The sequence below is a fragment of the Pelecanus crispus genome, chromosome 2 (assembly GCF_030463565.1).
Source record: "Pelecanus crispus isolate bPelCri1 chromosome 2, bPelCri1.pri, whole genome shotgun sequence".
Taxonomy (NCBI): Eukaryota; Metazoa; Chordata; class Aves; order Pelecaniformes; family Pelecanidae; genus Pelecanus; species Pelecanus crispus.
This window is the reverse complement of record NC_134644.1, coordinates 160,502,216-160,522,585: the sequence shown is the minus strand read 5'-3', so window position 1 is coordinate 160,522,585 and position 20,370 is coordinate 160,502,216. Positions and strand designations below refer to the sequence as shown.

Sequence of the window (20,370 nt, the reverse complement as noted above, 5' to 3'; positions counted from 1 at the left end):
AATAAAATGAGCAGGAACAGCTATTGGCCGCTGCAACATAAGAAAGCCCTGCTTTGCCAGAGGAAACCACATAAAAGCGTGCGTGTGTGTGTTTGGGGGGAGGGCGCAGCGAGGGATGATGCCTGGAGCTTCTTGCACTCGGAGCTGCGATTTGTGAGCGAAACATGATGAAATCACCCCCTGGACAAATCACACGAGCCTGTCAACCTCACCAGGTGGGATTACTTGTAGCTAATAGCCCGAACTCCCAGCGCAAACAGAGCTCTGCGCTTACTATAAAGAAAAGGCGACGGTGCAGCACAGGCTTTTCAAGAATTCTCTAGTATGGCTAAGAAGGGCTGCGTCCACTCACACCAGGTAGGGGAGGAGAGGAGAGTGTTTGCTTTTCGAGGAGGAGCAGCCCATCTCTCCCGAATAAGTTCCTACAAAAAGGAGCGTTTCAGCTTCGGACAGAGATGTTTTATTCATAAACCCCTTCTGGTTTGTGTTACTCTCCAACGGTGACGCTGTCAGCTGCTGCTCCAGTGATGGGAACTGCAGTGCTGGGGAGCTCGAATGTACAGAGGACCATCTCTGCCCCTTTAATCGTCATGCTCTTAGCTCCAAAGTCCTGCTTTTTGCACAGTTTGCTCACTTTGCTGTTTTACTTTTGCAGGTTATATCTTTATTTGCTTTTGCCTTTGGAGTAAACGTCTGCATGGGATTTACAACAAATCGATTTAGGAGATCTGAAGAATGGGATGAGGGCCCAGTCTCAGGTACAGTAACGGTCATAAATTGTACATCGCAATACCCTTATGTTATATACTGTGGTTAGAAACCACTCCTACTCCGAAACAGTAGTTTGCTTGTTCCTTTTCCCTCTAGGATATAGAGAAGAATAAATAACTCACCGAGCCCGAGTCAGTTGACCTTTGGGACTCACCTATAGGTCTCCTATTTACTTAAACTTTTGCTCTGTGTGCATGTGACTATGGAAAATCTAGCTTATTTTAGGACTGAGCACTGTCAGTCTCACAGAGACCAGTCTCATCAGCTCGTACATAGCATTTGCTATGTTTTGTGCTCCACACAGTCTCCTTCTAGAGCTAAGAGAAACACCCCGATGAGTTTAAGGGTACTGTTTTGATTTTGGTAGCTATTGAAGCGGTTTTTCGAAACTTGATTAATGCTTTCAAGAGGCGCTGGTGAGAAAAGCTTTGGGGATTTCTGTGGCTCCTGAGGTCATGCTGGTTTGTGAACAGTAGACGGCAGACATCTGACGGCAGAGAGGGCTGGGGAGAGGAGAGCAGGTGTTCGTGCAGATGTGCTGTCACCGAGCAGTCTGTTTTTCTTTCACCTCCTACTTTTTTCTTTGGAGGAAAGCAAGAACATGCCACAGAAGGGACTGTTGTTTGTGTTCTGGGGCAGTATAGGGTTTTGTGAGCTCAGGCATAGTCCAAGTGGAAAAACATGTAAAATGGAAAACTAGTCTTTTTTCCTTTAAAAAAAAAAAAAAATAGTAGGCTTGACTTGTGTCTCTGTTCCTTCCTGTGGCAGGAGAAAGGAAATCTGTGGTCACTGACTTAGCGGTGGTTAATACAACTGAAGTGAAAGGGTTTCACTTCCAATACCTGTCTGTAATGGTAGCTTGTGAATTTTAATTATAAAATTGTTTACCGTGGCCTGAGTTTGTTGCGTCCCTCGTAATGAATCTGTGTCCCTCTCTCCCCCGTCTTTCACAGGAATTGGTGTCTAATCACAGCCACAATCAGGGCTGCTGATCACTGAGCAGAGGCATTTTAGGTAACCAAAAAGATAGCGGCTGTTGCTTTTGATCTTTATCTATGCTTGAAAAAAATTATTTCTATTTTTGTCTCCTCGTATGTTAACTGTAGAGCAGTTGCGTAGTGTGTGTAATCGTGACGTGAAGGATTTGTGTTTCATGTCTTCAACACCTGAGTGCCAGTTGCTTTGCTTTCGCTGGTGACCGTCTAGGCTTTAGGGCAGGACTGCTCAGCTGATTTTTACTCAAGTCCCAAAGGTTGGATATCAGGGACCCATTGCAGCTCATCAGTGCCAACTCTGCTGAGCCAACCAGCACTGTTCAATACCGCCAGGGCTGGGATCAGTTGCTACGGGCTGTTTCTGATAGGTTTAGCTTAGCATTCCAGGAAAATAGGAAGAAAAGCAGGATCTCTTGCAAGAGGGCAGGACATGGGGTACTTTTGGCAGTCTATTGAGAATTTGCTTACAGGTGGGATTGGACCAGCATCTGGCATTGAAATAGTCCAGTCCAGGGTGCACCAAGGAGAGACAGAAAAGTAATGGAGGGTTTTGTCCCTTCTGTGTTTATGCAGCTTGGTTACTTTTATTGCAATAAGAAAAAGGATGTGATAGCAAAGAATAAAGTATTATAATCACATCTGTCTAAAGGAGAAAGTAAAATGTTACACTGGAGAGGTGCTTTTCTTAATAAAATTAAACGACTAAAACACTGTGATGAAAGAACCTGTTTAGGCTCTCGTACTTGCATGACTTCAGTTGTAGTTCTTCAGAAGCCCAGTGCAATGAAATATCCAGAATGAGAGATTGTTATAAATTCTTTTTCAACTCCACTCTGCTTTGGCTTATTTATTTCCATGTTTCTTGGTGTTTAGAATTAATTATTTTGCATTGACAGAACACTGTCTCTTTACCAGCCATTACTGTATATGACTAATTTGTTATTTTTCCAGGGGTATGCCATGATTGTAAGGACATTTCAGTTTTCATCTAGCATAGAACTCATCTACAAGTCAAAATCAACTTTTTTTTCCCTAGTCCCTTAAAAATGCATGTCAAAGAAGTACCATAATGCCTAAACCCTCCTCTTGTTCTCTTTTTACAGTGTGTAGATATATATGCCTCTATACATTTGAGATGTTTAATATTTGTACCCAACAAATTATTTCACTGAAATAATTTTTTGACTTAAAATTTCTAAAAGACATTAGAGAACGAAGGATCCTATTTTTTTATAACTTCGCCTTTGTAAATTATTTGCTTTATGAGCTTTCTAGACATCTTTGTAAGCACTTTCAGGGAAAATTGCCTTAGTAGTAGTCTCCTGAAGCATGTTCCTTGGTCATGATAGGATGATATCTGACATTTTGGAAGGAGAAACACTGAAGTTTTTCTATCCCTTCTCACTGGATTTTTAAGCATGTCATTAAAAATGGAGTCATAAATTTCTTGTATTGGAACAGTTAGGAGGTATTTTTTCCCTTATGTGACATTTCATTGAAATTTTACTCCTTGCAATGGCATTCTGCAAAATGAAATGCAAGTTCATAATACGAATATTATGTAGTAAAACTGGCATTCCAGATATTTTGTACAGGTATTTGGTTGATCCATATAGGTTCCATACAGGATTCATAGGATCCAAAATGACAAATTCTTACCAGGTAGCCTCCTTCCTGTAATGACTGTGTAGGCATGTCTATATTGTGTAGTCCTATGATTGAAATACTACTGGAAGTAAATGGATTTGATTTTTTTTTTTTTTTAAATATTGTAATCAGACAGAATCAGAGCGGGTAGTTTGATATGGCATTTTCCAAGGTAAATATAACATATTTACAATGGAAATGTAATAACCTCCATGGACTGAATCAGGAAGGCACTATTGCCCTGTGTAACTTCTCTCTCTACCCTATGACATAAGAGACAATCCTTAGATGATTGTTTTGAGCTTAGTTGGCCAAGAAGAGAATGCATGGAAGAAGATAAGAGAAGTTTTATGTATTAAATAAGGAGGGGAGGATCTTCACGTTGCGGTCGCTCTGCTATCAGACCATGCAGCAAGCAGGAGCTGTGGAGGGATGCAGGAATTTTGAAAAGGACTTTGAAATTGTGTGTGTTTGTTCTGTACAGGGGCTTCTGTTAATTTGAAAATGCTCACCAGGGATGGAGCTCCTGATGATATATTTTCAAACTATTCTGCATGCACCAGTACCCATGCCATGGCATTGTGCACGACCTGAAAATCATGGTCTGGCTGCAAAGGCAAGGTCAAGCATGATAAACAAAGGAATGATCTTAATGTATTCAGAGATCAGAGGAATTAAACCAAGTCCTCTTTTGTGTTGTGATATGCAAAGTGTCCTACATTGACTCATGAGGTGTGACTTGATTTTGCTAAGTAATGTGGGATAATTTGTCACATCAGTAATAAAGCGGTTGTCAACAGATGTGAATAACAGACAAGGTAGCTAGGCTAAACCTTTCTTATGTGAAACAGAAACCCTACTTGCAGTTATAAAAGATGGAGCTAGAGGAGACCTTGAACAGCTATGTAGACCTTCTCTATATCCCAAGACATGGTCAGTTATTACTGAAGTGCTCCTGACAGATCTTGGTCTAACCTGTTCTTCAAAATCTCCAGGATCAGAGATTGCACAGCCTCTGTGGGCAATCTGTTCCTCTGGTTTCCTGACAAATAAGCTGGTCTTTGCAACAGCGAGACATTCCATGAGCTGCAGTTGACTCTGTCCCTTATGTAATCTGCAGTCAGATTTACACCTTCTCTTTCCTAAACACATGTTGACATGTGTTTTTTGACCTTCTGAAATTATGTCCCTCTCATCCCTTTGAAATGAAGAGGGCAATGCCAGTGTAAGGGGTATACAGTATATGCTAGTATGTAATACCTTTGAATACGTAATACCTTTGATTTGCAGCTTACTGGATCTGTGATTATATATTACCTAGCTTCCAAAAAGGGAAGTAGTAGAAGAGGTTAAATAACACAGAAATATTCTTTAGTAACAGATTTTCAGAAGCATTTGGCAGGAAGCAGCTGTCATTAAGAATAAGGAACAAGACTTCATATCTCTGAAAATCTGAGTGTTAGCATGCTTTGAAACAATTCTCATGTGATTAATTTCTAACATAACTTTGTGGCCTGTTTATGTGAGCAAAGAAAACACCGATCCATGTGTTGCCACCATAGACACACAACCTTTAGCTTCTTGGAACTCCAGACAGCCAAAACATTGATGGCTCATTACAAGCATGCTTGCAGCATATGTACCTATAGAGTGAAACTTCACTGTGTGTATGATGTTACTTGCTGTGATCATTACTGACCTGACTGAAAAAACGCAGAAGCAGAGAGAGACATAGTTGTCTACTACTGCCTTTTCAGCAGTTGTATGAATGTGCTTTGCCACTGCCATGATCCATGGCTGCAACCATGGTAGGTTTGTTTTTTTCACCCGTTATCTTGCTGTAAGGTTGATTTGCTGCCAGGTTTGCTCCCTGAAGTGGTTTATGCTGGTGTCCAACCAGTGCCAGTGCCACTCCAAGGGAAGCGGTGGAGTAGTAGTGCCGGGGATGGGAGCTGGTGGGACATCAGCTACTACAATGTCACCTCCAAATTCCCCCTTCATCTTCTTTTCCATTCATTCTCACAGTGTTGGGATAATGCCATAAAGAGATTTTCCCTCAGTTTATGTGGAGACTAAACTTTCAGCTATGTAAAAGAGTAGGGGAAAAAAATCTATAAGAAAAGATCAGAGCAACTGTTTCCCAAAAGTGCCATTGCATCAGTCCTCTTAAAATCATACTGGTAATCATGGTGAGGTTTGCCAAAACCAAAACCAAACCCTGGTCTAAAAGAAAACAAACCCCCAGACAATTTCAAAGACTTAATTTTAATAGGTCTCTCAAGGAACAAAGGGCATTGTGAAATTTTCCTTGGAGCACCTCTGTTTTTAAAGAATAACATACCTTTGTTACTCTGTTTCATAAAATATGATTAATCCTGGAGAGTAGCACACAATTTTCCTGCTTCATATAAGCTGCTATGTAGGATTCTCTTATAGGAAAAATGCATAAAATGCATAAAATATATAAAGTGTATAAATTACTAAGTTTTGAGAAAAGAGCAGAGACATACATATCAGCTTTGACAGTAAGGGCCCTTACTAATAACTAGATTATTGAAGTCTAATACATTATTCATGGTTTTCAGACTGGCAGTCCTGCATTTAGTTATACACATCAAATAGATTGTTTTCTTACATGCTTTTGTATTTTAGTAAGTTTTTATAATTTAATGCTCTGCTGAAGCCCACCAAAAAGCCTTGCTTTGTCTCTCCATTAATTTATAGAGCATCTTACAGTTTTCTTTCATGCTTGACATTGATTTGGCGCCTTCCAGTATAGCAAACCAAGTCCTGCTGACTGCATGTAGATTAATTGCAGTCCTTTCCTATGCAAACTGCCCAGCCAGCCATGAAAATGTCACTTGTTTCTGAAAACAAAGGCCTGCTTCTGAGGAATAGCTGCAGCTCCTGGACTGGGGCCTTGGAGACTTCAATGCATTTCTGCTAATGATCTCTTGATTGTTACAGAGGTAAAGCCAGGGCTGTTTCTTTGCAGGACATTATCACAGCATGCTGCTTCCTCCTTCCCCTACCTCCCCCCTTTTCTTTCCCTCCACAAAAAGAGCAACCTTTCTGAAATTTGTTCTCTTTTTTGTTTTTGTTTCTTCAAGCAGCTCTTCTCCTCTCCCTGCTCCCTTCCCCATAGCAGGCAGCCGAGGTTTTGCTCATCTGAGTGGCTCAGGGCTGAGCCACCCATCCCACCACTGCTGGCCTGACAGATGTTACCCTGTTTCTTGTTCCACACAGTCCTGTCAGATTCCCCCTGGATCAGTACCTCCGGCTCCTGCAAAAACAGATGCTTTGAACTTCAAGAGGCAGAGCCTCCTGGCTGCCGCTGTGACAACCTGTGCAAGAGCTACAACAGCTGCTGCTTCGACTTTGATGAGCTGTGCTTAAAGACAGGTATGATGGGTTTCCTGTCCTGCACCACCAGGCACTGCTGATGCCTGGCTTATGCCAGCAGTTGGAACCTGCCATGATAAACCAGAGCTCCCTGCCATAACCTGCATCTCCTCTGCATGTCACCTTGCCAGGCAGGCGTGGCTCAGCCCAAAATGCAGCCCATGTTTCCTTGCAAGGAGCAGTAGGGATGCGCACCTATTGCTTCTCTCTGCTGGGCTTTGCCCATGGTTTCCAGGGCAGAAAAAGCAGGGTACTATTCGTACCACATGAAAAATAGGTCTTCAGATACTCAGTTAAAAGCAATAATCAGCATTCAGGCACCAGTTTGACCTCCAGGTTACAATGAAAAGAGCCATGGTAAAGGCTGGAGGTTGGTCATTCCGTGTCGGCCATCCTTTTTTCTCCCAAGTGATAACTTAATATTGGAGCAATTCACGCTTGCTTGTGGACTGAGCATTACGGTTACTCATGAAGGCACCTCTGAAACTGGGAGCGTTGAAGCGGCGCGGGTCCTCTTGGAGTCAGCTGCAGGTGACAGGCTGGGCTCGTTACCCTTGCCCCAGACTCCGATTTCCAGATGTCAGGATGCATATAACACACTGGTAAAAACATTTGACTTCAATTCATTGGACCCTGAGGGATGGAAATACAGCACTGGGCTCATTTTCTCTTTGTTTTTTTCATGAGTCATAGTCAAGGAAAACTTCAAAGAGGGCCATGAGTTATGTTTTACTTCTTAGCGTAGTGCATTTAAATTATTAGTTGTACCTATCTCCTTGAGTGTTTGCACAGTGGTCAGAGTTGACACAGGTGCCTTCTACTTTTGCCATTAAACATTTTCTTGCTTTATCAAAGAATTACACTTACTAAATGGCCAGAAGAGAAGTCTAATGATTAAAAATATCATTGTCCATGGATGTGCTGTGCTTGAGAGTCCTGACTTCCTTAGTTCTGTTTATAATGATATCATTTTAATAGCTTGGTACCAAAGAATGGTGAGCCAGTCCAGTATGAAAAACTACTTTGGTTCCAGGCCAAAAACTTCTGAATTGCTGACACTATTTTGCTCCTGATGTAAATGACTGTAGAATGAGAGGCTCTTTTTGAAGACTTCCAGCACAACACAAGATGTTTGCTACCAAAGGGCAGATTTTCAATTCCTCAGCCTCCTGTCCGCAGCACACCATGTCCACGTATGTGTATGGATACCTGCATAGCCCTTGGGACTGTTGTGTGAATTGTCATATACTCCCATAAGCATTTATTAAATGTATAATCTGTAAATATTACTTATTTATAGAAAAAAGCCCCAAATGAAGAAGAAAAGGGCATAAAAGACATTGCTCTGATGTGGTGTGGTTTTTACTGGGTGCATGTTGTCTAAAGTGATTTTTAAAGTTCCTTGTTGGTTGGGCCAGGACATGGAAAACCATATGCTTACATCCTTAGGCCCTTAGGCCCTATTCTAAAGTATAGCAATGTACTGCCCTTGAGAGAGCACCCTAATTTAGACAGTCCCTTAGATCCTAACTTCATTCTCAAGATGAAAAGAGCTGGAGTGTTTTACAGCAGCCATGCTATGCTCTTCCTTGAAGAGCATCTCTTGTTCTCATAACTTTGCAGTTGGTGCTGAATCTTCTCCTGTGGGTGAGGAACCCATGGGAGTAAAGCATCAGTTTGTATCTACATAGTCTGTTTTCAACTTTCTCTTATTTCCCATGGATTGAACTGGGGACTCGAATAGTTGGGGGAAAAAGAATGGATTACCCAAGAAACACCAGAATTCTTAGTTTGTGCTCCGGGCCCCACCTTTTATCTTTCAAGATCCTTTCTTGTCATCTTCTTTCCACACTCCTTCTGGCATTCAGGTTATACAAAGCCTGGAGTGTAACACCTGAGGGTAGCAGAAGCACTTGTGTGTGAGTGGAGGAGCCCTCCTGCACCTGCAGGACACAAGGGTCCTTTTTGTTTCTGGTTGACATGCCTACTTCAGAGGTCTTGAAATCACTAAAGTAGGGCCATAAACTTTACATCCAACTTTAACGACTAGAGTGTTGTCATTATGGCTTGAGTGAGTACTTTTTGTTTTGATTATAATCTCTCATTCTTGCTTACCTTGTGAATATTTTAGCTCGGGGCTGGGAATGTACCAAAGATCGCTGTGGAGAAACCAGGAATGATGACAATGCTTGTCACTGCTCTGAAGACTGCTTAAGTAGAGGAGATTGTTGTACTAATTACCAAGTCATTTGCAAAGGTACGACTTGGGTCTTTCTACCTCTTATCTTTCCAAACCTGACAGAAGACAGCCCTGTGGGTATATAATTTTCTTCTAAAGAAGGAACAGTCTCCCTGTTTAGTTCTGATTTTGGGGAGGAGCGGGGGAAGAATGGGGAATTACATGTGTAGTTTTCTGGGCACTAGCAGAGGTGAATAATTCTAATTTGTTGATAGCAGAAGGACATTGTCTTTGCCTGTAGAGATACTGAGAACGAGAAGAGGCGTGGGTGGATGAAGGAGAGTTTAAAGCAAAACTCAAAAGTGTTCAGATGCATTTGTCTGCATCACAGGGAAAGCAGGGATATCTGATGGTCTCAGAAGGAATGGAGCATTCCTAGATATGTTATCTCCATCTCAAAGACTTCCCCCCACCCCCACCACAAAAGCTCCAGCTCAAACTACTTGGCCTAACACCTGTAGGCTTTGTTTCTTGTGGGAGAGGGGTTGTGAGAATACAAGGGCTGTATTTCGCAGATGGGTGGCATGGACTTCAGATAACATGTTGGGGATGACCATGCCAACTTCTAGACACACCATGGATGCAGTATGGCCTGCACTGGTTGGTAGGTGGATGGGCTGTGAAGGCTTAATTTTCATCCTCTGCCCTGATCACTTGGAGCATGTCCTGCCTTGTGTAATGTGTCTCCCATTCAGAGCAGGTCTGCTGATCCTTGGTAAGGAGCTTTACAGGTTCTCACTTTTGTATCCCATCTAGTTCGTAGTTTTTTCATTGATTAACTTTACTGGTGGAAGGGTTACATTTTGAAATTTTTTCTTCCACACCATTTTTGCCAACTGCATATGTTCAGAAAATGATAATAGTCCAGATCCATGCTTTCTTTACTTCTTTCTTCTTTGCTTGAGTTTTGCTGTTGGCAATCCAAATGAAATATGTATCTTCCAGCAAGTCCCCTTAGATTACGTTCTTTCCCTTCCCAAGGAAACCCAAGGCTGAGACCACTTAAATACTGGTATAGTTCCTGCCTTTTTTGTGAGCTCCCTCTTACAAGGGTCAAGACAGAGGAATTTACATGTCTCCAGCTTTAATGTACATAATCTTTGTTTAATGGCTAATAACAAATGATCTCAGTGACCCTGGCACTCTGACAGGAGTAAGCCTTATGTGAGAACAGTGTTTCCTCTTTATTCGTGCCTTGCCTATCTGAGGATAGTGTGGTGATTTTTTTCTTTTTCCTTGGAAATTGTCCCTCCACCTCCTGTCATGGTCAGTTGGAATTGCTGCAGGACACATTTCCTGCAGATCTTTTCTATGGTGCTTTTTGTTTTGTTCTTTTAATTGAACTGCAGTTCCTTTAATAGTGCCAGGTTCGGGAAGCGAGACTCATTAGCTAATAATTTGTTTTTCAATTGACCTGTGAAAGTGCAAGTCACAAGCCACTCTATAGTCAGCATTCAGCAGTGAAAAACCTTAAGAAAATAGTTGATTACATAAGCAATTTTAACTAATCTAGCTCTGAAAGAGTATTAATGCTTTTTTTAGCTGTGTCTGAGTCTCACCTGATCCATGAGCTGATCATCTCTCTAAACCAGATGGAAACTATTTAGGGTTGTTTTTCTTCCCCAGAATGAATTTTGTTTTGTGTCTTTAGCCAGCTGAATCAGCTCATGGAGACATCAGAGCTGGTGGGGAGGAGGGTGGGAATTCACAGCCAGAAGCAGCACTACCTGTTTTTGACAGATCGAAAATAAAAAATATTAAAATAGATGACCACTGTGCCTAAAGTGTTACCACTGTCTCCTGCGGTCAAAAGGATGCTTTTAACTCCAGGCTTAACAGCTACTTCTAGGAGTGCTAGTTTGGATATTCTTGTTGAATAGAATATAACCAGATCATTTGTTCAGCTTTCTGAAAAGACCTGCTCATTATTCATGGGAAGTATGACAAGACAGGCCATTAACTGGAGCTAGACTCTATTTTTTTGACATTTTCTGTGAAACCTGTAGCTATGCCCATGGATATTTTTTTTTCTTTCCATTTTTTTTGAAACTCTGCTGTGACTCTTCTGGTAGGAGAAACCCACTGGGTGGATGATGATTGTGAAGAGATAAAGGCTCCAGAATGTCCAGCAGGGTAAGTGTTTTGCACGCAACTGCGAAGTCAAATGCAGCAACGCCAATGGTCCCCGGCTCTGCCCTGGACCTCTGAACACTGCATTTCTGCACTGGCCCTGTCACGCAGGCTGAATGGCTGTGGGTTGGATGCTTTCACCATTTGTACAATTAGGCTGATAATGTTGTAACGCACTTGCCTTTGACCTTCTGGATGAGTAGTGGTGTATGATATGTGCGCTTGAACTCTTGGTCTTTGATCACCTGCTGGTGTGTTTGCCTGCTTTGCTTACCCCCATGGTAAGGTAACCAAACTCCCTTGAAGACAGTGGAAAGGTTTAGGTTTTCCTGATTTCAATAAAATTCAGGTTCAGCAATATGTGAACACAGTTCAGGCCAATTTTTTTTAATTGAATTTGGTACTTCTGGTGTTCTCTTCCTAAATGGAAGGATTTCTAAATTGCAGTGGGATACAGGCTTGACTTAGTGAGGTATTTGAGCACATGAATAACATTGAGAAAGTAAGCACTTTTGAAAACAATTGGCTCACTATTATCCTTAAAGGCAAGTGTCTGCTCAGGTGCTGCGTTGGGTTGCAGCTCAGTCTATGCTATGAGGAGGATAGTTTGGAGGAGATAGGAGCCTCTGCTTCTCCTGGTGATAGTAATGGCTGCTTACCCATGCAGCGGGTGACTAACATTAAAAGCCCAAGTGTGTCTGTCCAGGACACATCTCTGGTTGCTTAGGGTCAACTCCCAGTAGTGGTAGTAAATAAAAATGTAATAAAATAACATGAAATACTGTCAGCTTTAGCATGTGACAATGAGGTGGAGCTCACTCAAAACGTCACATGGACTTTTTTTTGTGAAGAGAGAAGACCAGCTGTCATGAGATGTGTGGTTTTTAACTACAGATTGTATGCTAGAGTGGGTACTCATGCATACTATTTTTTTTTTCCTTCTCCATCTTCTATAAGCACTTGCCTTTTTGGGCTATATGCTTTTAGTTGCTCATGGAAGATGTCTTTTCTGTTGGAGCTCAGCCCTTTCACTGACTATGAGTGAACACTAGATGTTACTAAGTGTGAAGATTATCAGTTTGTGCTGATCTGTTAAGTAAGCAAAAAAACTAAAGACATATAACATATGCAGTAACTGTACTTTAGATTCTCTGGAGTCTCAGTGAGCAAGTGGAAATAAAAAAAATTCATTCTGAAATGCTGCTTTACACTCCTGCTGCTTTTGCTTTTAGCTTTGTTCGTCCTCCTTTGATCATCTTCTCTGTTGATGGTTTCCGTGCATCATATATGAAGAAAGGGAACAAGGTCATGCCCAATATTGAAAAACTGAGTGAGTACATCTGTTTTCTTACAATAAACAAAAGACAATCTCTTGCAGCCCAGTTGTTTTCATTGTTCATTGAGCAACAGAAGGCAGTGTGGAGCTGGCGGGCAGAAGGGCTGCACCAAATGCAGGGCTCCTCTGACTGAAAGGTCTAACAAAGTTTAAGTCTTTTTTTGTGAAAGTGAAATGGCAGAAGCCCCCTTTGGTTTAGATGGTATCAACAAAGCACCCTGGCTAAAGCAGTGCGGAGGAACTGGAGAGAGGGGAGAGAGCTGCTGCTTTGGGAAGCGCTGCTCAGAATTGGTGACCTTCACACCGTTTTGGCGGGAAAGAAATGCATCTTCAGTACATGATATGTATCATGCACTTTTATGGGCTAGTTGGGAGGTGCCCACAGAATTTTCTACTTGATTCAGAACTGTTGAAGATATGGGTAAGTGGGTGCAGGAGCTGCAGTGAATGTGTGATAACAGGTGGGGGATGTGCCCCAGCAGTGAGGAGCCCTGCACTCACCTCTGGGGGAGTGGGCATTCACCTGGGTTTGTGGACTACTGGATGCAATGCATATTTGAGCTTCTCAGTATAGCATGTAGTTTGTGTGTGTGCCCATACCCTTGAAAGGTGTTTGGTTTTTTTTTCTCCCTCTGTGTGTGCTGGCCCTCATATTTGTGTAGACATCTGGAGAGCTGTGGCCAAAGCCCATTGTGAAACTGCAGCTTTGGTATATTTGTCACTTAAGATTAGCCTGCGTTTTCTCATGTTGTTTTACTTAGCAAGATACCTTCAATGACTCTGGACTCTGGAAGGAGGCTAGCTCAGAAAGGAAAACAGTCTATGGAAATGTAGCTGGTTCTATAGTCGTCTGGCTGCATTGTTTCGTTTGTTTATTGTGAAGTACAAAGAGTATGTGAGTGGATTTACTCCTGTCTTGCAGGAAGACGTGCCAATGTTAAGCAGCAGAATGTTCATTTAAGTTGGTTAAAATTTAACCAGTTTCTGCAGCGTTTTGAGTCACAGCAAATGACTTCCTCTGTTTTTGTTCTCCATGTCCGAGAGCTTCAGTTCCTAATGTTTGCATTCCCTATTGATTTTTCAGGATCTTGTGGAACACATTCTCCTTACATGAGACCTGTCTACCCTACAAAAACCTTCCCCAACTTGTACACCCTTGCTACTGTAAGTCCCTGGGAAGGACTTTTTGATGATAAAATGTTGCATTGCAGTAGAAACGTGGGTTGTGGGAAGCAAGTTTTTTTTTTTTTTTTTTAATAGAACAACTTCACTGTCCATCCTTTTCGGCCTTCAGTTATATTAAGTATTTTCTTCAGTATTTTGAAGTTCTGAGATAAAGTGTATCTCACCATTACACACTGTGTTACAGCTTTCCTGTGCTTTCTTATGCCTGCTTTTGCAGTTATTTGTACTGCTGTGTAATTACAGGTCACAGTTTTTCTAGGGGGGAAGAACCACCCCTGAAACCCTACCCAGAATACAACCAGCAGTTGTTCCTTCATTGGAGCAGCTGAAGTCAGCGGTGCTGGCCAATTTACAGCTGCTGAGTGTGTCTGGATGCTACGTTGGCCCTGCAGTAAAACAAACCATCACTTCTGCTCTCCGGCGGCACAGCTAGTGGCCAGGCTGTCCCCACACTGGGATGCAAATGGTCCTGTGTGACAGTGTTCCCAAAGCTGGGCTAAGGGACTTCCTACTTGCAGCTGCATTTTTTTTCCCCTTCCTTTTTTCCTGCAGCCTCTGCACAAATGTTAAATGGGAAGAGAAAGGAGGGGATGGAGAAACAAATAGCTGGTGATGAGAGAGGGCCAAGAGAAAGGGAGAAGAGCAGAAATCTCTTAAATTGCCTTTACTGCTGATATAAATTGTGATAGAAAGCCATGGCTTTGTGTGACTTGCCTTGTTTTTTTCTTGGAAACATCTCACAGAGGCTCTGGTGAAGATAAAACATTATAAAATGGAAACGCTGTGTTACTCTTGCAACCAGAGAAAGAACTACTGTTTCCAGGAAGGGAATTCATGAAGAAGAACTGAAAGTTCCAATCAGTCTTCTTTTCATAAATTTTTGCTTACTTTAGATGGCCTCAAACTAACTTTTAACCAGTGTGAAAATACTTTAAAGTATTGACTAACAGGAGTTTTTGTGCCTTTTAGCACCATTCAATCATCTCCTACTGCTTTCATTACTACAGCCAGTTTTAAATGTGCTTATCTTAAAGTTACAAACTTTTCTGGAGTGCAGTTACAAAGATACCTATTTTAAAATAATTTAGTGGCATTTTCAGATAGCTATGAAGAACTGGATTTGTATGCATTAGGATTTTACTAATTAATCTACTTCTGCACAAAGGGACTCTATCCTGAATCACATGGAATCGTTGGCAATTCGATGTATGACCCGGTGTTTGATGCCAGCTTCAGTCTTCGAGGGCGAGAGAAATTCAATCACAGATGGTGGGGAGGTCAACCAGTAAGTTTCAGATTCCCTCCTCCTCCTTCCCTCCTCCCTCTTCTCCCCCTCCTCCCCTCCTTCTGTGCTGTGGAACATAGCCAATAATAATAATTAAAAAAATACATCTGTGAACAATTTGTACCTAATCTCCGCCCCCCCCCCCCCGGCTGGCCCTGTGTCTATCAATTTAATGTAACATTTTGAGTTGGCTTTTGCTTTTCAGAATAATAGAGCCATTGATTATGGAAAGGTGCTTGCGTTGATAAGTATAAATTAGATGTGGCTAGGAAAAAAACCCCTCACTTTAGGCAGCAGTTTAACACGAATTACTATATTTTCGTCACCGTGGCATAATGTTTCCTTTTCATTATGGGTTTCTCCGGTTTTCGTCCTAGTAATGTTCTTGTGGCAGTTTTAGTATTAATGTTCTGTCAGCATAGCATGGCACAACTTCATAATTATTATTTGTTAAGTCCACAAGCGATTGCTGTTACCTGACTTGCTGCAGAGGCTGTAGAAGTCTGTGAATTAATTTCTGCCTTGAGCACAGCAGCAGTGGCTGAACTAGGCCCTCTCTCTTAGATTAGTGTTGGACTTAGTGGTTTCTGTAGCTCTGAATCCTTATTCTGGGCAAGGAAATGGCCTCCTGCAAAGTATTCTGCTTTACTACAGCTAAGAAGGTCCCCTTGCTTCCGCTGCACTTTCCCCTATTAGTGCATGCTGTGGTGGCTTGCTTTGCCAACAGAAGTGGGTTTAAAGTAAACTAATAAGTTTTATGTGCAAGCAGCCAAGGTGCATGCATGTTTCATTGCACTGGTTGCTTAGGGAACTATAGTTTAAAACCTCCCTGACCAGTTAAGCCTGGAAAAGAGTGGGATGATAGAGGTAGGGAAGTCGGAAGGGGACTGGGAACACCATAATCTGTCATTGTTGTTTGCTAAAGTGATCAGTGTCATCCCCCAAATCTCTTGAGACAGAAATATGCCAGGGAGGTTATTCAGGTGGTTTTAGGCTGTGTTATTTGTCTGCATGTGGTTTTAGTCTGCAACAAATGCAATACAAGACAATTTAGAGCTGCAGGCAGATGTGTCTGGCTGTAGCTGAGCCAGAATGAGGTATTTGTGCTCTTGTAAAATTTGTCAGCATAACAGCGAGCACAGTCACTCCCTCGCCGAGCTATGACCCGGGTTAGCTTTTCGCATGGGTTGTGTGGAGAGGAGAGGGTGAGGAATGTGTCTGGCTATTATCCCCCTAGATGTGAGCAAAGAAGCAGGATCAAAACTAGGAGCAGCGAAAGGGCAGCAGTGAGTAGCCTCTTCCTCCATCTCGGCTATAGCCAGAGCCACCCGGCTAACAAACGGTGCCAGCTGCAGTCAGGTATTGAGCTCATAGACAGTATTGGGGCTCAGCTGCTGTATGACAACTTGTTAAGCAGCTGTAATTTAATTATGCATTGCAAATTTAATTGTGCATCTTACCTTAATCACAATTAGGTAGGAGTTAGTGGAGAACTAACTTCTGGGGACTGTACAAATGTCTCTATTTTTTAACTACGATATTTTTAAAGTAAAATATAAGTCCATAAATACCTCATCACCTGCTGTGTTGGTAATTCCCACACCCATCCATTAGAAACACCTGTGCTGCTCCAGAGAATTGAAGTCACTCTGGATTGTAAACAAGGGTCATGAAAAATGTCAGCGGAGAAGAGTTCAAGAAAGTTACACAACAGTGGACGACCATACACTGGATGAAACCCTCAGAGGACAGGGGGAGTGTTACATACGCAAGCAAGGATGATAAAATAAACCAGCTGATCTGAAGAAGTGTTAAAAAGGAAAAACACACAAATAATGTAATAAACTGGAAATGCCTTTGGAGAATTGGAAACGAATGCATAGAGGAAGGGCTATAATTCAATCCCTACACACTTAGTATGAAGGAAACCTGTAAGTCTGGCAAACCTGGTAGAGTGGCCATAGTGGTTTGGTAAGGAGGTGGTAGATCTTTTGTAGAAATACGATATAAATGATAGTCTCTCTGCATGTGGAAGTATTGCACATTTCAGAGAATCATAGAATTGTTTAGGTTGGAAAAGACCTTCAAGAAAGGTCTTGATAAGAGAATTGCAGATTATAGTAAGAGAAAAAATTACCTCCATCTATATATGGATTAGATACAGACCCTTCCTAACTCCTTTTTATAATCTTCTCTAAATACCACATTGCCATAGACTGCCAAAAATAGCTGGGTATTGAAAGACAAGGCAGTTGAATTAAGGGGAGAGGAAGGGAAATCTGGTCTGCATATCACAGAAATATTGTCTGTCATATCACACATTCATCTGGTTCTTTTTAGGTCTTGGGTCTCAAACTGCACAACTCAAACTGCAGAGTGGTACTTGGTTTGCACAGAATTGGGAATTAATACTTTTCTGCCCAGGAAGGCAGGAAAAGTGTCTGGGACCCCCCAGCCTCATATTATGGCTAAAAGTGTCTAGAAGAGAATGTCATTTAATGCTGATAATTTCTGAAATACTTTCTTGCTCCTGGAAACTGGCTTATTGTATATGGCTGTGTTAAAAGATGGGGGTTTTGGTGTTTTATCTTTTTTTTTTTTTTTTTTAAATTACTTGTTCTAATACTCAGCATCTTGCTGGGAAACAGCAAGACCATGGACATCAGTGGGATTTGGCAGATGAGTAGGTGAATGTTTCTACACCAGGAATTATGAGAAACTAATATTAAGAGCATTAGGAAAAGGAGAAGCAGGGAGAAGGTAGCCTGGAAGTGTTTTGAGGTGCTCTAGCTGGTTGTGGGCCTTCTGAAGTCCCGTATTCTGATTTAGTATACAACCTTGATTTATTATATAAGCTTAAAACCACCTTGTTTTCAAAACAAAAGTGTTTGACAGGAAACAGCCACAAAACCACTCCTCTTACTGCTACAGCATCTCACAGAAATGGTGAGCATTAGGGCTCATGCTCCCAAGGGGGAAACTAAGTTTATTGCTCATTTTTCATGACACTGAGACTCTGTTTTCATCCCAAGTAACTTTAAGCCCTAAATTAGGCCCCAGATGCCTCTGGCTTCTCTTAAGCAGTAGTTTTCCATGTCTTGATTTGACGTAGTGAGCTTAAGCTTACACTACAGACAATACATTGGGTTTTTTTAGTGATCTTTCATGATCCTTAGAAATAATCCACTGGCCTCCCCAAGGTCAGAAGATGACAGGTATAAAAATGCCTGTCTGTGGTTAATGGGGACAGAGAGGCTTCTTCAGAAGGTAACCCAGCTCAGATCTGATTTTGGCTCCAAAGATGCCTCTCTCTTCAGAAGTATCTTAATTATAAAAGTATTGAAGGTTGTTTAGGGCACCTTGTGTGAAGCTTTATTTTCACTATTAACCTTTTAAAGAGAATGCAACCCTCAAAATGGACCCAGTTTGAGATCCTGAGATAATCATTAAAAAGGGCCATGACATTCCTAGATAAGTGACAGCATGTTATGAAGATGTCTTTACAGTCTGCAAGGTATGTCTGTAGACAATAGGCATCATCACTCCGCATCTTAACTGGATATTCCTGATTTTAGCTAATTTTCACATTCTATATCAATCTTTGGGATAGAAACATTTTGCTCTTGTGTTTATTGGAATTTTGTTGGTTTTGACTATAACAATTACAGAAAGAACTTTTTTCATTTTCTTGCCTAGTCAGCCTGAACATTGGCAGGATAGTTGTCTAAGGAGCCTAGGCTCTGCTGAAAGCTGTCATCTGCCTTTTTGTCCTGAATGCATTTTGCAATCACATGATTGGTGGGGGAAGCAGAAGAAGGCATGTCTGTAATTCTCTTTTTATAAGTATTTCTTTTTGTCTAGCTTGAGCCGTGAACAAACAACAGGGCTCTTAGAGTCTGCTTAATTATTTGATAGGCTTCTTGTACCAAACTCTTCTGTCTGGGCAAGAAGACAATGCTTAGTTGTCAAGGCTGTGAGATCTTTTGTGTCCTGTTAAAAAGTAAGGAGTGCGGAAGTAGCTACTCCACATTTTACCTTGCTGGCAGGAAAAATTGCAAATGGTGCAGGAGTGTAATGTTTGGCACCACCCTGGTATTAATTCTGCACATTTGCACTTACCTTGTACATGTTTCTTTACCTGGGAAATGCTGTGTTTTCCCCCTTCCCACCTTTGCTTGGACGTGGAAGGGATTTCCCATTCATACATTACCAACTCTCCATTCCACTGTGTACGTGATTCCTCTGCTCCTGGCATGAATCTCCTTCCCTGGTTGGCAAGTGGGAGCATGTTGGCACAACTTGGCTCAAAGGGCAGACTTCAGGGCTGTCCCTCCCAGCAGCGTGACCTGAGACGTGCTGCTGCCAGTCCTTTCATAGTGCGACAAATACAGGGCAGCCTTTGCAAAGTTATGGGCTCTAATTTATTCATGGAAGAGTAAAAAGACAGAGGTGCCCCGCTTTCTGTGCAGGTTTTCAAAGACAATTCAGCAGCTGTCTTGAATAACTCTGTATGTAGTATCTGTGTGCAAATGTGTCTAGCAGTTAGAAGGGAGAACTTGGGACTTCCATGTTCCATATGGCATTGCCACCTAAACTATTGCTTAGCCTGTCTATTTTTATCCATAAATAAAGGAGAAGAGTTGTAGTCGTTCAACACAGAGGATATAAATATGACAGTAATTCAACTTACAGGCTATGTTTCATATACATCTAGAAAAGCACGTATATTATTTCTTGGGACATTTGCCCATGTATTAGGGTTGAATCTGTGGGTCCATAATTTAACAGATCTTTCTGCATTGGAAAGGTTAGATATTCTCTAATTCCTGTGGCATGGTATGAAGACAGAGTGGTTAATTTTTGATTTTTTTTTTTTTTTAAATATTTATTCCCCTCCTCTCTGCTTAAGCAAATTAATTCAGAAATACGGCCTTTATGTAGCCTGCAATACAGTAAGGTTTGTCCCATATGCAAACCAGGGGTGCACATCTGACGTAGTTAAACAGCTGACTATAAAATTCTAACATATTAACAGTTAAAACCAACGTATTTGCATATGGCAAATAAATTACATAAGCTCACAAATGGTACTGACCTTGCAACACCTAACACAGCAAACTTTATGATAAGTGACCTGAACAGATGTGACCAGCCATAGAGTGTGTATAACTCATTGCATTTACATGCTCAGTACTGGAACATCTAGGTTTAGTTAACTTTAAGACTATAACTCTAACCAGCAGAGAGGAAATGGAACAATAACCCTTCTTCCCTTCTTAACTTCAATTGTTTTGGATGGACAAGGTTGAGAAGGCATCAGCTAAATTTTTTTTTCCTATCCTACATTGACTGACAGTGTAGACTCATGTTAGCCTGGGAG

At 41.6% G+C, this 20,370-nt stretch overlaps 1 protein-coding gene across 1 annotated transcript in view; it reads left to right on the top strand.

The window, feature by feature from the left end:
- Positions 1–324: 324 nt before the first annotated feature.
- The window catches only part of ENPP2 (ectonucleotide pyrophosphatase/phosphodiesterase 2), a 53,649-nt gene continuing 33,603 nt past the window's right edge, over positions 325–20,370 (top strand). The window contains exons 1-8 of the mRNA XM_009482943.2: positions 325–357; positions 656–758; positions 6,660–6,815; positions 8,947–9,072; positions 11,127–11,187; positions 12,417–12,514; positions 13,605–13,684; positions 14,871–14,990. Coding sequence (XP_009481218.1) covers positions 325–357; positions 656–758; positions 6,660–6,815; positions 8,947–9,072; positions 11,127–11,187; positions 12,417–12,514; positions 13,605–13,684; positions 14,871–14,990 — 777 coding nt within the window. The remainder of the gene's footprint in view (positions 358–655; positions 759–6,659; positions 6,816–8,946; positions 9,073–11,126; positions 11,188–12,416; positions 12,515–13,604; positions 13,685–14,870; positions 14,991–20,370) is intronic.